At 57.3% G+C, this 11,449-nt stretch overlaps 1 protein-coding gene across 1 annotated transcript in view; it reads left to right on the forward strand.

The window, feature by feature from the left end:
* MDFI (MyoD family inhibitor) overlaps nt 1–11,449 on the forward strand; it is a 16,070-nt gene that overhangs the window by 2,699 nt on the left and 1,922 nt on the right. The window contains exons 3-4 of the mRNA XM_007458198.1: nt 6,451–6,633; nt 9,716–9,940. Coding sequence (XP_007458260.1) covers nt 6,451–6,633; nt 9,716–9,940 — 408 coding nt within the window. The remainder of the gene's footprint in view (nt 1–6,450; nt 6,634–9,715; nt 9,941–11,449) is intronic.

Raw genomic sequence — 11,449 nt, forward strand, 5'->3', positions numbered from 1 at the left:
GGGGGGGAGGCTGGAGGGGTTGCATACAGGAGTACAGGCCCAGATTTCATGCCTTTAATCCCAGCTCTAGGTTAGTCTAATCTTCTGCCTTCCTCTCACCCAGCCCCATTCGCCCTTTCTCCCCTCTTTGAGTCTCTGAATAACGGAGGTCTGGTCCTGGACCTCTGACACTAACTCCCTGCATGGCCTTGGACAAGTTCCTTCCCCTCTCTGGCCTCAGTCTCCATATCCCCCCATGGGAGCTGGTCTGCCCGTTTGGAGAGGCCCAGGTCTACCTGGTGTGGATGCTGGCCCTTTGGAGACCCAGGGCTGTGGAGGTGCGGGGTGGGGCTGGGGTGTCCTCCTAGAGTGAGGACAAGTGGGAGACGTTTGGCCAGGGACCGGCATGTACGTGAGACTAGTGTGTCTGCTGTGCATCCCACCAGCCCTCAGATTCCCCCCTCTGTGGGGACACTGGAGTAGGGACTTCTGGGGAATAAACTCCGCCAAGAACTGGGCTCCTGCAGCCTGGAGAGAGGGCTAGGGGCAGAGGCCTGGGAAGGCTCTTTCTCTGTCCCTCGCCCCTCCTCTCTTTCTCGGCCTCCTGCTTTTCTCCAACTCTCCCATTCTTCCCCTGCTTATCCATTTTCTCTGCTCTCGCCTCCACTCCTTCCTTCCAAGATCCTCGCCCCTGTGTGACCCATTTCGAGCCCCAGTAGGGAAAGGAGGGGCTGAATGTGCTCGGGGCAGGGGCAAGGGCCAGGGTGGGCCACTGGGAGGGTTAAGCCCTGGGCTGTAACTTGAGGCCCCCCAGTGCCCCCAGCGAGCCCCCTCCTCCGCCTGGGCTGGGCCAGACAATGTGGCTTTCATAACACGAGAAGGCCTGGCTCTGCTGCCTTGGGAGAAAGAGCCTGCTGCCCAGGAAGCCCAAACCGCAAGAGACCCAGCCAAAACCCCACAGACGCCTAAATCGAAGACCAGAATCCCCCACGCTCCCTGCTGAGCGCTGACAGAACAGCAAGGCTGAGGCCCTGCTGGCAAGATAGCCAAGGAGCAAGTTAGCCCCTCCCTCAGCCACCCAAGATGCAGACAGGGGTGCAAGGGGACCCAGGGCAGCTCTGGTCAGGGAAGGTGGCCAAGCCCGCACACCCTTGGCTCCCCCAGTGGCCTCTGCCCCATCCAGCCCCGAGAGCCCCAGGAGCCTGGCTCCCTAACCCACAGATTTCTGTCCAGCACTGTGGTGTCATATTCCTGCTCTTGGTTCTAAATTGAATTTCCTGGGGGAATTGGAGCCTTCAGACCTAAAATAAAACCAACTGGACCCAGCCTAACTGGCCATCTCAGGCCCTCACAAGTCCTTAGCCTGGTGACCTGAGCCTGTGACCTGTGTGTCACAAGTGTGTGTCAAACGAGTCCACATTCTTGCCTTCTTGGTGCTGGGTGCCAACCCTAATTCTCACCTCATTCTCTCTCCTGCTGACCTGGGGCTCCAGGCTCCAGAACTCAATCCTCAGCAACAGACATTTGCTAAGTGCCTACTGGGGGTGCAGAGACAGACTGGGGCTGCAGTCTGATTGAGGACCCGCACTTCACTCCCTAGTTACAGTTTACAGCAGGGAACCCTGGACGCTGAGTTCTCAGTAAGTGGCCACTCCGAGGAGAGACTATTGGCTCGAGGGTCAGGGAAGGCTTTCTGGAGGAAGAGGTGAAACTCCAGCTGGGTCATGAAGGATGAGCTGGATTTGGGGAGAGGGGAGAGGTAGGACATTCTGATCAAGGGGAACAATATAAGCTTCCCCTTGATGGGGAAGCTTGGATGGATTGGGCAGAAGGCCCTGTGGTGGCCTGGGGCCATGGAGAGGTCGGCCGGCCTGGAACATAGGCTGAAGATATAGACCGAGGCCTTGAATACCAGGCCAAGGATAGATTGGAATGTGGGGCTTTGGTCACTACTCTCTGAGCAGATCAGATCCTGGCCCTCTGTCTGCAGAGATGGTCGGAGCTCCAAAGGGGAAGGCTGGGTCCACTGTCCATGAAGACACGAGAGGGCTCGGCTGGAGGCACCAGGCACTGGAGCTTGGGGACGAGGGCCCTGTGGACACTTTCCAGGCTTGGAATGAACCCTTCCCACCTGGAAGAGGTCCCCCGAACTCTTTCTCCACCCAGGAACAGCAGGCAGAGGGGGCGCACAGGGCCCGGCTGAAGTTTGAGTCTCTCTGCTTTGTTCTCGGGCTTATGGATTTAAACGTGACTTTTCCACCCTCTTCTGGGGCTGTCTTTCCAGAACTCAGGGCATTGACCTGAACCTTATCCCATGTTAGGGATGAGAATATGTCGAGGCACAGGGGCTCTTGCCTTTCTGTGTTTCCCCCTTGGAGATGGGGACTCTTGAGAGAAGTGCAGGGCTAGGGCTTCTGCTCAGAGACGCCACCAGCATGGCTGGCCCGCTGTGCACATGATTATTTTTTTTAAGTTTATTTATTTTTGGCTGCACCGTGCTGCTTGCAGGATCTTAGTTCCCCAATCAGGAATCGAACCCGTGCCCCCTGCAGTGGAAGCACGGAGTCCTAACCACTGGACCGCCAGGGAATTACTCCCTGTGCACATTAGAAAAAGGCAGCTCTGGTGGGGCCCCAGCCAGGGACTCCAGCCCCACCCCCACCCGGGGCAGATGCCTTCACACACAACTTGAGTTTCTTGTCCACACAGTGGCCCTTGTCCTTTGCTGGCCTCCCATCCTCCTGGAGTTTCTCCTCAGAGATGTTCTCCCCTCTCTGGCTGGGCAGGGGTCTCCTGGTCGCAAGAAGGAAAGCTGGGCTCTTTCCGTCTTTTGACGGTTGAGCACATGGGCCCCACCCCTTGTCTGGTTTTTCGGCTCCATGTGCTTTGCAGGGAGAGCCGTTTCTTCTCCAGCATCTTGGAGTCGGGGCCCCTGGGCAGCGTGTCACCCGCACACCAGGTCCTCCTGCCACTTCTTGTTCCTTCTCTGCCTGCTCCCACGTCTCTGGGCCCTCAGCACAGTTTCCTCTTCTGCTCCCCCAGTGTCTGCTGGGTCCCCTTCGCAGCCCTGCCGGCTCCAGGAGGTCTGTCCCTCAGTGTTTCCAGGTCAAGATGACTGGACTGGATTTACTTTCCCCCCTGGTTTCCTTCCAAGGTCTGATGCTCACCCCAGAATGGCAGGTTTCCTGCAGGAGGGGCCTCCTCGGGACTTTGTCTGTGCTCTCTGTAATTTCCTGTTCCCACCAGATTCAAGGTCACCAGCCCTGTAGGTGACTTAGGAGAGACTGCCCAGAGAGTGGCAGGCGACATAGGGGTAGGAGGGCCCAGGTGAGGACCAGTCTCCTAACTCCTAACCAGTCTTCCTCACCTTCCTCCCTCCTCAACCCTGGGGGCCAAGAGGCTGCAATCCTGGCTCCTTCCACTGCAGGACTGACAGTGTCACCTCTGTGTGCCCTGGTGACCTCAGGAGAAAGCCTGGGAAGTGACCACAAGGCCCACCGTGCCTCAGTTATCATTCTAGTCTCCCCTCATTCATGCTATAGCTGTTCACACTGGGGTGTTGGCTCCTGCTGCTATTCTCAAAAGGTCCTTTTCCCCTTCTTTGCTGACTGATTATTTAATACCCAATGTAGGCATTGCCTTCTCCAAGAAGCCTCCTAGACACACACACACACACACACACACACACACACACACACACACACACACCCGTGGAATACACACACACACACACACACACCCCTGGGATAAGTGCCCACCTTCTGTGCTCCCACAGTTCTTAGATGCCCCTGCTGTAACACTTGCCCTTCGGTGTATGTGACTGTCACCCACCCCAACCCCGACAGAGAGCTCCTGGGGGAGTGACCAGGTTTTCTCATTTTGGTCCACCCAGTGCTTGACGTATTGGGAGGTGCATCGTAGCTGTTACACCAAACAGCACAGGAAGGAAGGAGGAAAGGAAGGAAGGGTATGTGTGTGGCCCCCTGCATGCTAGGCACTGCTGAGTGTTTCATTTACCCTTTTTTTTTTTTTTTAAAGATGTTGGGAGTAGGAGTTTATTAATTTATTTACTTTTGCCGTGTTGGGTCTTGGTTTCTGTGCGCGGGCTTTCTCCAGTTGCGGCGAGCGGGCGCCACTCTTCATCGCGGTGCGCGGGCCTCTCACTCTCGCGGCCTCTCTTGTTGCGCCCGCGTCTCCTGCATCGGCAGGCGGACTCTCAAGCACTGCGCCACCAGGGAAGCCCTCATTTACCCTTTGAAACCCTGAGGGACAAGCATGGTGGGCCCCCTTTCACACAAGGTGACCCAATTCCTGGTAACTCGCCCAAGCTGGTATCTGGTAAAAACCAGGGCTTGGGTCTTCCAGCTGCTGGCTCAGGACTTTGTCATTACACCACCTGGGAGAGTCAGCACTCTGCTTCAGGGCTTTGGCAAGACGCCTCTGGGGCCAGAGGCTGGAGCTGGGTGGCCCCCTCCGTTTCTGGGAATTAGGACTCAAGCCGTGAGCCTCCCTCTCCAGGCCAGGTTGGTTGTGACCCTCCACTGTCCTGTCCAGTCTGTACTGCTGTAGACCAGGCTTTGGGCTGGGAGAGGTGCCATGGAGCGGGCGGCCTGGATCCCCCTTGGGGGTCATCTCTGCTTCCCTGCTCCCCCTCGTCCGAGCCCTGCGATCCTCCCAAAGCCATCTGACCTCTCATTAATGCACATAGCTCTCGATAGGCCCAAGGAATGGATGGGGCTGGAGGGACCTGCCCCCTGCCTCCCTGGGCACCAGGAGGGGTTCCCAGCACAGAACTGCCACTGTTCAGGAGTGGTGGGAGCCCCAGCCCTCCCTGCACCCTGTCCCAGCTCCCAGCTCCAAGCAGGGTCAATGGTTTCCCTAGGCAGGTGGGAGCATGCCGGCTGCTCTCTGTACCACCCATGTGGGGTCCCTGGGGCCTCGGTCCCCCTGGCCGTGGGAGACCAGGGTCTTTGGAACAAGGATTGTTCAGGGGTCTCTGAGCCCCTGGATCGTCCCCTCCCCTCAGGATGCTCCCATCCCCCAGACCTACTTGCCCAGCCTGAATTGATCCCTCGAATGGTCTCCTTCCCTACCCCTCCGCCCCCATTTGGAGACAGCTCAGGGAAGGAACCCCTACGTAAGGCCCTCTGTGCTCTGTGATTGGTTCCGTTACTGTTTCCAAGAATAGCTCTCGTCTCTCTGTCTCTCTCTGTCCCTGTGGGTGTGGCTCATGATTTCTGTGTGTGGTGTGTACGGGTGGGCGCTGACCTGTTACTCTCTGGGTTTCATCACCCTTTTTCTCTTCATCTTTCTCTGTGGCTCCCTGTGTCTCTCTCCTCTCCCTGAGCCCTTTGGTCTCTGTGTCTCTCTGAGTCTCTCATTTCCGTCTCCCCTGCTCCCAGTGCGGCTTGGGGGAGGGGCACCCTCTTGAGGCCCCTGTCATTCCCACTGCACGACCTGGGGGCTGATGGGAGGCCCAGGCTGCACCCTGTCATTGCCCAGCCTGGCCCCTGGCCCCATGACCCTGGGCTTCACCCTGCCTGTCCACCCTCAGGCCTTCCCACGCCCACCTTTCTGCCACCCTGCCGCACCTCTCAGCCCCCAGAACTTTCCTCCCCTGGGCCCAGGGGCCCCTAGTCCTCCTGCCTCGGTAACTGTAGGTGGCTCCATTTCTGCCTTCCGCCCACCCTGCACAGAGGGGCCGAGCCATTCACTGTAATTACATGTGGCTGCCATACACCTCTTCCAGCCCTCTTGGGCCGTCTCCCCATCTCTCTTCCTGCCTGGAGCCCCTCCGCCTCACCCCCCAGGGTTCTCTGACTCTTTCTCTTGCTATCATCCTCTTTCTCGGCCCCAGTTGCTCACTGTCTGTCTCCCTCTTGCTCTGTCTGTACCCCACTCCCTCTCCATCGCCTCTGCCTCTGATCTCATCTTTATCTTTCTCTCCATCGCTGACTTTTGCTCAATTGCTGAGTCTCCTGCCTGTACCGGGCTGTCTGTCACTGGGCGTCTGGGGCGCCCTCCTCCGTGCCCAATCTCCCACATCCTGATGCACTGTCTGTCTTTGCTTCTACCTTTCACTGTGCCTTTGATTCTTTCTCTCTCCATGTCACTCTGGATGCCTGTCCCTGTCTCCCCATCACTGCCTGTCTCTCCTCTCCTGCGCTGTGTTTCTGCCTCCTCCCACTTCCCTTATACCATGCATCTCGGGCCCCACCCCCTGACGGTGCACACACACACACACACACACACACGTGCACACGTACACACCCTTGCTCGTTCATGGGCTGTGGTTTGGGAACTTTCTATTCTAGAGTCTGGCACTGTTGCCAGATAGGGTAAGGGCTGGGTAACTGGTACAGAGTCCGAGAATGAGGGGTCACGTCAGTCTGGGCCGTGGGAAGGGGACCAGGGCTGGGCAAACAGGAGGGCACCAGGAAAATGTCCTTCGGTCGTCTGCTTTTTCCCTAGCCCAGACCCTATCCCTCCTGCCTGGGCTGGAGGTAGTGACAGGATCCGCTCAACCTGCGGAGGCAGCGCTAGAGGAGGGCTCCCTGGAGGAGGCGGCACCCTCTATGCCCCAAAGCAATGGCCCTGGGGCCTCCCAGGCCCTGGACAGCACTGACCTCGACATCCCCACAGAAGCTGTGACACGTGAGTCCTAGGGGACAGGGGATTGGGATGGCAACGTGTAGGGGTTGCTCTAGGGAATCCAATGCAGATGCGCTGGCGGAAATGCTGTGGGTGCCTGTGGGAGCCTAGCGGTGGGCCAGGACCTTGAGGTGTGGGCAGTGGAAAGGTGTAGGACGTTGCCCTTTCTGTCTAGGAAGAAGACCTCCACATACAAAATGATTCGGATAAAATTCGTTCAAAATGAGTGTGGACAGGCTCCAGGCAATGTGGTTCAGGACAAGAGAGCGTGAGGCCAGGGGCAGGGAGCCGGAGCCTGAGGCAGCCCAGCCTTCAGGGTGCCAAGAGCAAACGGGCAGGAGAGACACCCGCAGTTGCTCTCTGTAGAAAGGAGCAAAACTCAGCTCTATGCCCAGGTTTAGCTCAGTGTTTCCAAGGAGGTCCTGGAGGGGGAGAATTCGCCACTGTCACCCTCAGAAGCAGGGAAGGGACGACCAGAATCATTTTGTGATTACCAGTAAGATCCGCAAAATCTACGTAAAATCGGCACTTTCCAACTTTCTTTCCCTGCATGATCTCACGCGCTTTCCAAATTGGCCTGTATTGAGGCAGCAGGATAGCTCTTGCCAAGCGCATTTTACAGATGAGGAAACTGAGGCACAGAGACCCACTCTCCCTGGACACAGACTGGGGAGCTCAGGTCTCCTGGCCCAGTGCTCTTTCCTATGCCTGCCTGCCCAGCTGGCATGGCCGAGTGTGGAGCCACCTTCAGCCAGGGCATCTGGGGTAAGCTGGACTCCCTGGAAGTCAGGGTTACTAAATCCTGCTAGTGCACTGCCCTCCAGACCCACCCACCAGCAGAACTGAGAGAAAGATGTGAATGCCGTGGTCACGGAGGAGGGGGCCTGGATGGGAGTTGGACAGACACCCCTGTGTCTATGGGCCCTGAATGTTTGCTTTGTGACTCAGCCACCACGACCACTGCCACGGCCATGGCCACAGGCGAGCTCTGTGCCTGCCCCAACTTCCTGGGCCCTTAGCTCACCACACACTCCCGCCTTCTGGTCACTGTGCCCATGTTTAGGCAGCAGGGCAGGGGGCACCGAAGCTGGCCAAGGACTCAGCCCAGTCACTCACCATGGGGCCAGGAGGTGGGGGCAGGATGATTCAGGCCTGGCCACTTCCCCTGGCCTTACCCCTGTTTACCCAGATGCAGGCACCAGCCACTGCTCCAGGCCAGAGGCTCCCAGCACGGTCCTCCCCAGAGCCCTGTCTCCCATTGTCTCCCTGACTCCCCAGCTTGTCCTCAGCTCCTTTCTCCCAATCTCCATCCCCTCCCCCCTCCACTTCCTAGCTGTGGAACCTCTGGCAAGTTTTACCCTTTCTGGGCCTCAGTTTTTTCATTTGCAGAATGGGCTAGTAATAGTAGATCTGTTTGATGCTTAAGGAAGTTACTACTGGGAATTGCTGGTGGTCCAGTGGTTAGGACCCAGCACTTTCACTGCCATTGCCCAGGTTCAATCCCTGGTCAGGGAACTAAGATCCCGCAAGCCACTCGGTGTGGCCAAAAAAAAAAAAAAAAAAAAAAAAAAACATAAGGAAGCAGTTAGTACACTTAGAGCTCTTAACACTGTGTGTCTGGCACCTAGTCACAGCTCAAACCATGTCAGCTACTAGTTATAAGAGTAGTGATGGTTGTGATAGTAGCAGCTTATCCCTCAGTCCCTTGCCTCCCAACCTCTGCCCCGCTCCTTGCCGCTCTGCTCTCGGAGTCCCAGCTTTTAGCCTCCAGGCTGGTCCCACCTCTGACCCTTCACTGTGTGACCTTGGACAAGTTACTGTACTCCCCTGGGACTCAATTTCCTCATCTGTAAAAGGAGGATATACTGCCCTCTAGAGACACTGAGAACAATTTGTGTGCCAAATGCTCCAAACAGTGCCCGGTGTGCAGTCAGTGCCCAGCAATGTGCTCCCACCATTACTAAAAGGCCCAGCCCCCTCAGTTAGGGGAAGCGCTGAGGCCCCCTTCTGCTCTCCTCAGCTTCCAGCTCCCGCCCCAGACACCCCCCACCCCGTCCTGCCACAATCCAAACCCAGAGACCTGGCCCAGAGGGAGCTGGGGATCTAGACCCCAGGGCCTGGGAGATGTAAGTGCCCCACATTCACATTTACTGAGGGTCCTCAGGGTCAGGGGCCCTGAGCAGAGGGATCCTCGAGCTCTTGTGACCCCTTCTCAGACTTCTCCACACACACACACACACACACACACACACACACACACACACACACACACACCTGCCCTCATCTCTTGAGAACAGAACCATGCCATCCAGGTGGGCAAACCTGAGGGAAGGAACGGGGTGTTTAGGGGGATCTCCAGGGCCAGCCTCCCCACACCCCACTGATAAAGCTGTTTTGGTTCCTCAGCCTGGGATGGGGACCCAGGGTTCCCAGCTTCTGGGGTCTCCCTGCTTGGCCTCCCTCTTCCCTTCTCCCCCTCCTCAGACCCAAGGGGCCCCTCAGCAAGTCCTTTCTGCAGCTGCCCCACAGAGGCTGGATGGAGCGGGGAGCTGGAGGCGGAAGGAGCGGGAGATAAGGGGCTGCTCTGAGGAGCCCCTGATTCCAGGGCCAGGGCATTCATCTCCAAACAGATGTTTCCAATCAATCACCTGGCACACAAAGGGCAAAAGCAGCAGGGGACTTGGCAGGGGCTGAGGTGACGGTTAACGGCTTCCCTGCTGGCCCTCCACCCCCAAAATCCCAGGACCCCAAGAGCAGGAGAGTGGATTTCACGTCGGGTAAGAAGGTGGGGTCCAGGGCCCTGAGCCTCTCCCTTTGCCTTTGCACCTCTGTCTTTTCTGGAATGAGCACGGACCTGGGAGTCAGGAGCCAGGCTCAACTCTGTGGCTGTTTCATGATGTGCCACTGGGCAAGTCAGTTTCCCTGGGCCTCAGTTTCCCCATCTGCAAAATACAGATCAGCTAGATGACCCGTGGTGTATCTAGGAACAAAGCAGGCAGGATTCAAGCAGAGCTCCGGGAGGCTGTGTGGGGACCCCCCCACCAGCTCCCACTTCCCCCATTGCCCTTTCTCATCATCTTCCTAGGCCAGCCTCAGGGGAACCCCTTGGGCTGCACCCCGCTAGTGGCGAATGGCTCTGGCCACCCCTCGGAGCTGGGCGGCGCCAGGCGGACAGGAAACGGTGCCCTGGGTGGCCCCAAGGCCCACCGGAAGTTGCAGACACACCCATCTCTAGCCAGCCAAGGCAGCAAGAAAAGCAAAGGCAGCACCAAGCCTGCTGCCTCCCAGATCCCTCTCCAGGCACGGGAAGGTAAGCACCCCATCTCGCCTCCCTCTGGGAGAAGCCTCCAAAGCTGGCTTCCTCGAAGTCTGATGCAGGGGCCAACGGCAGCATCTTTACAAGGTTGCTGGTTAGAAGTGCAGCATCTCAGCCCCACGCCAGGTCTGCCAGATCTGAACCTCTGGGTGGGGCCCGGGAGTCTGGGTTTTAACAAGCCCTCCAGGGAGTCTGATGCAAGACTCTTAAATCAGAGAACCTCGCAGAGGACACATGTTGGGTAAGGTAAGGCACCTGTGAGTTCTCAAGGCCAACCCCTTCTCATCCCTACTCTCCCAGAGTTACTCTAACAAGAAATGGAGCCATCTGGGCTCGTCCAGCTTAAGCCACCTCATTTCTGGAAACAGAAATTTTCCTTGAGGAATGGACCATCTGTTTAGTGAGAGCACAGCACTTAGCGTAATAAAATGATGCACCATCAGATGCTTAATTGGGGGCGGGATGGGGGCTGCAAGGTTCAGTGGGAGGTCAGAGCACCCAGATATACCAGCCATTGTTCCTGCCACACAGAGGTCCTCTGAGGGACTGACCTGGGCAGCCAGGTCCCCCTCCCCACCAGGCATCAGTTCAGCATCGGTGACGGCTACCTGTAGTACAATGATGCTTGACCTTCACCCCAGAACTTTTAAGTAATTTCTGTCCATGCTGGGGGACTCTGGCTGGTCCTCTGCAAACAGGATTCAGTGTACACATTTGCACACAATGTGTTCATAACTTTCACCCCCCAGAGCAGATTCTGCCCAACAGGCTTGTTTATGAAGGGGGTATTCATGCATCTGAAGTGAACTGGGCATCTGCTGTGAGCCAGGCACTGTGCTGTGTGCTGGGTTCCCAGGCCATGGCCTCATAAAGCTCTCATCAGAGAGATACAAACAGGTAATCACTCTGTGATGTGATAAAAGATAAATGATGAGTGATAAAGTGAACACAGGGGGACACCCACACCAGCCCAGAAAGCTGGGGAGGGGAGTCTGGGAAGGCTCTGGAGGTGTCTGAGCAAGCCTTAAAGGACCCATAGGAGGATCTAGCCAGGGTGCCTTAGCACAGAGGTGAGAACTGGCTAGTGTGGCTAGATTATGAAGTTCCAGGTGAGGAATGGTGGGAGGTGAGACTCCAAGCAGACCGGGACTCTCTCGCGGTGGAGGGTACCTAGTAAGCTGCATAGTGGGTCTAGACTTCATCTGGAAGACAGTAGGGAGCTTCGAAGGGTTTTAAGCAAGGTGGTGACCTCATCAGATTTGCATCTGAAGAGAACTCCCTTATCCAGTTTGCCATAGATGGCAGGGGTTCCAGCTGTGCGAGCCCCCATTCCCTGTACACAGGACTGGGTGGGGACGTCAGAGCCTGCATGGTGGTGTGAGACTCCCACACGACCAGCAACCTTGAGCCAGGGGCCCGCTTGGTCAGGGGAACTGGACACTGCCCATGGCCCGACCCCTGGGAGGGGTGCCAGCCCAGCATCCTGGCAGCACGCCAGCGGTT

The sequence above is a fragment of the Lipotes vexillifer genome, unplaced genomic scaffold (genome assembly GCF_000442215.2).
Source record: "Lipotes vexillifer unplaced genomic scaffold, Lipotes_vexillifer_v1.1 scaffold4, whole genome shotgun sequence".
NCBI classification, from domain to species: Eukaryota; Metazoa; Chordata; class Mammalia; order Artiodactyla; family Lipotidae; genus Lipotes; species Lipotes vexillifer.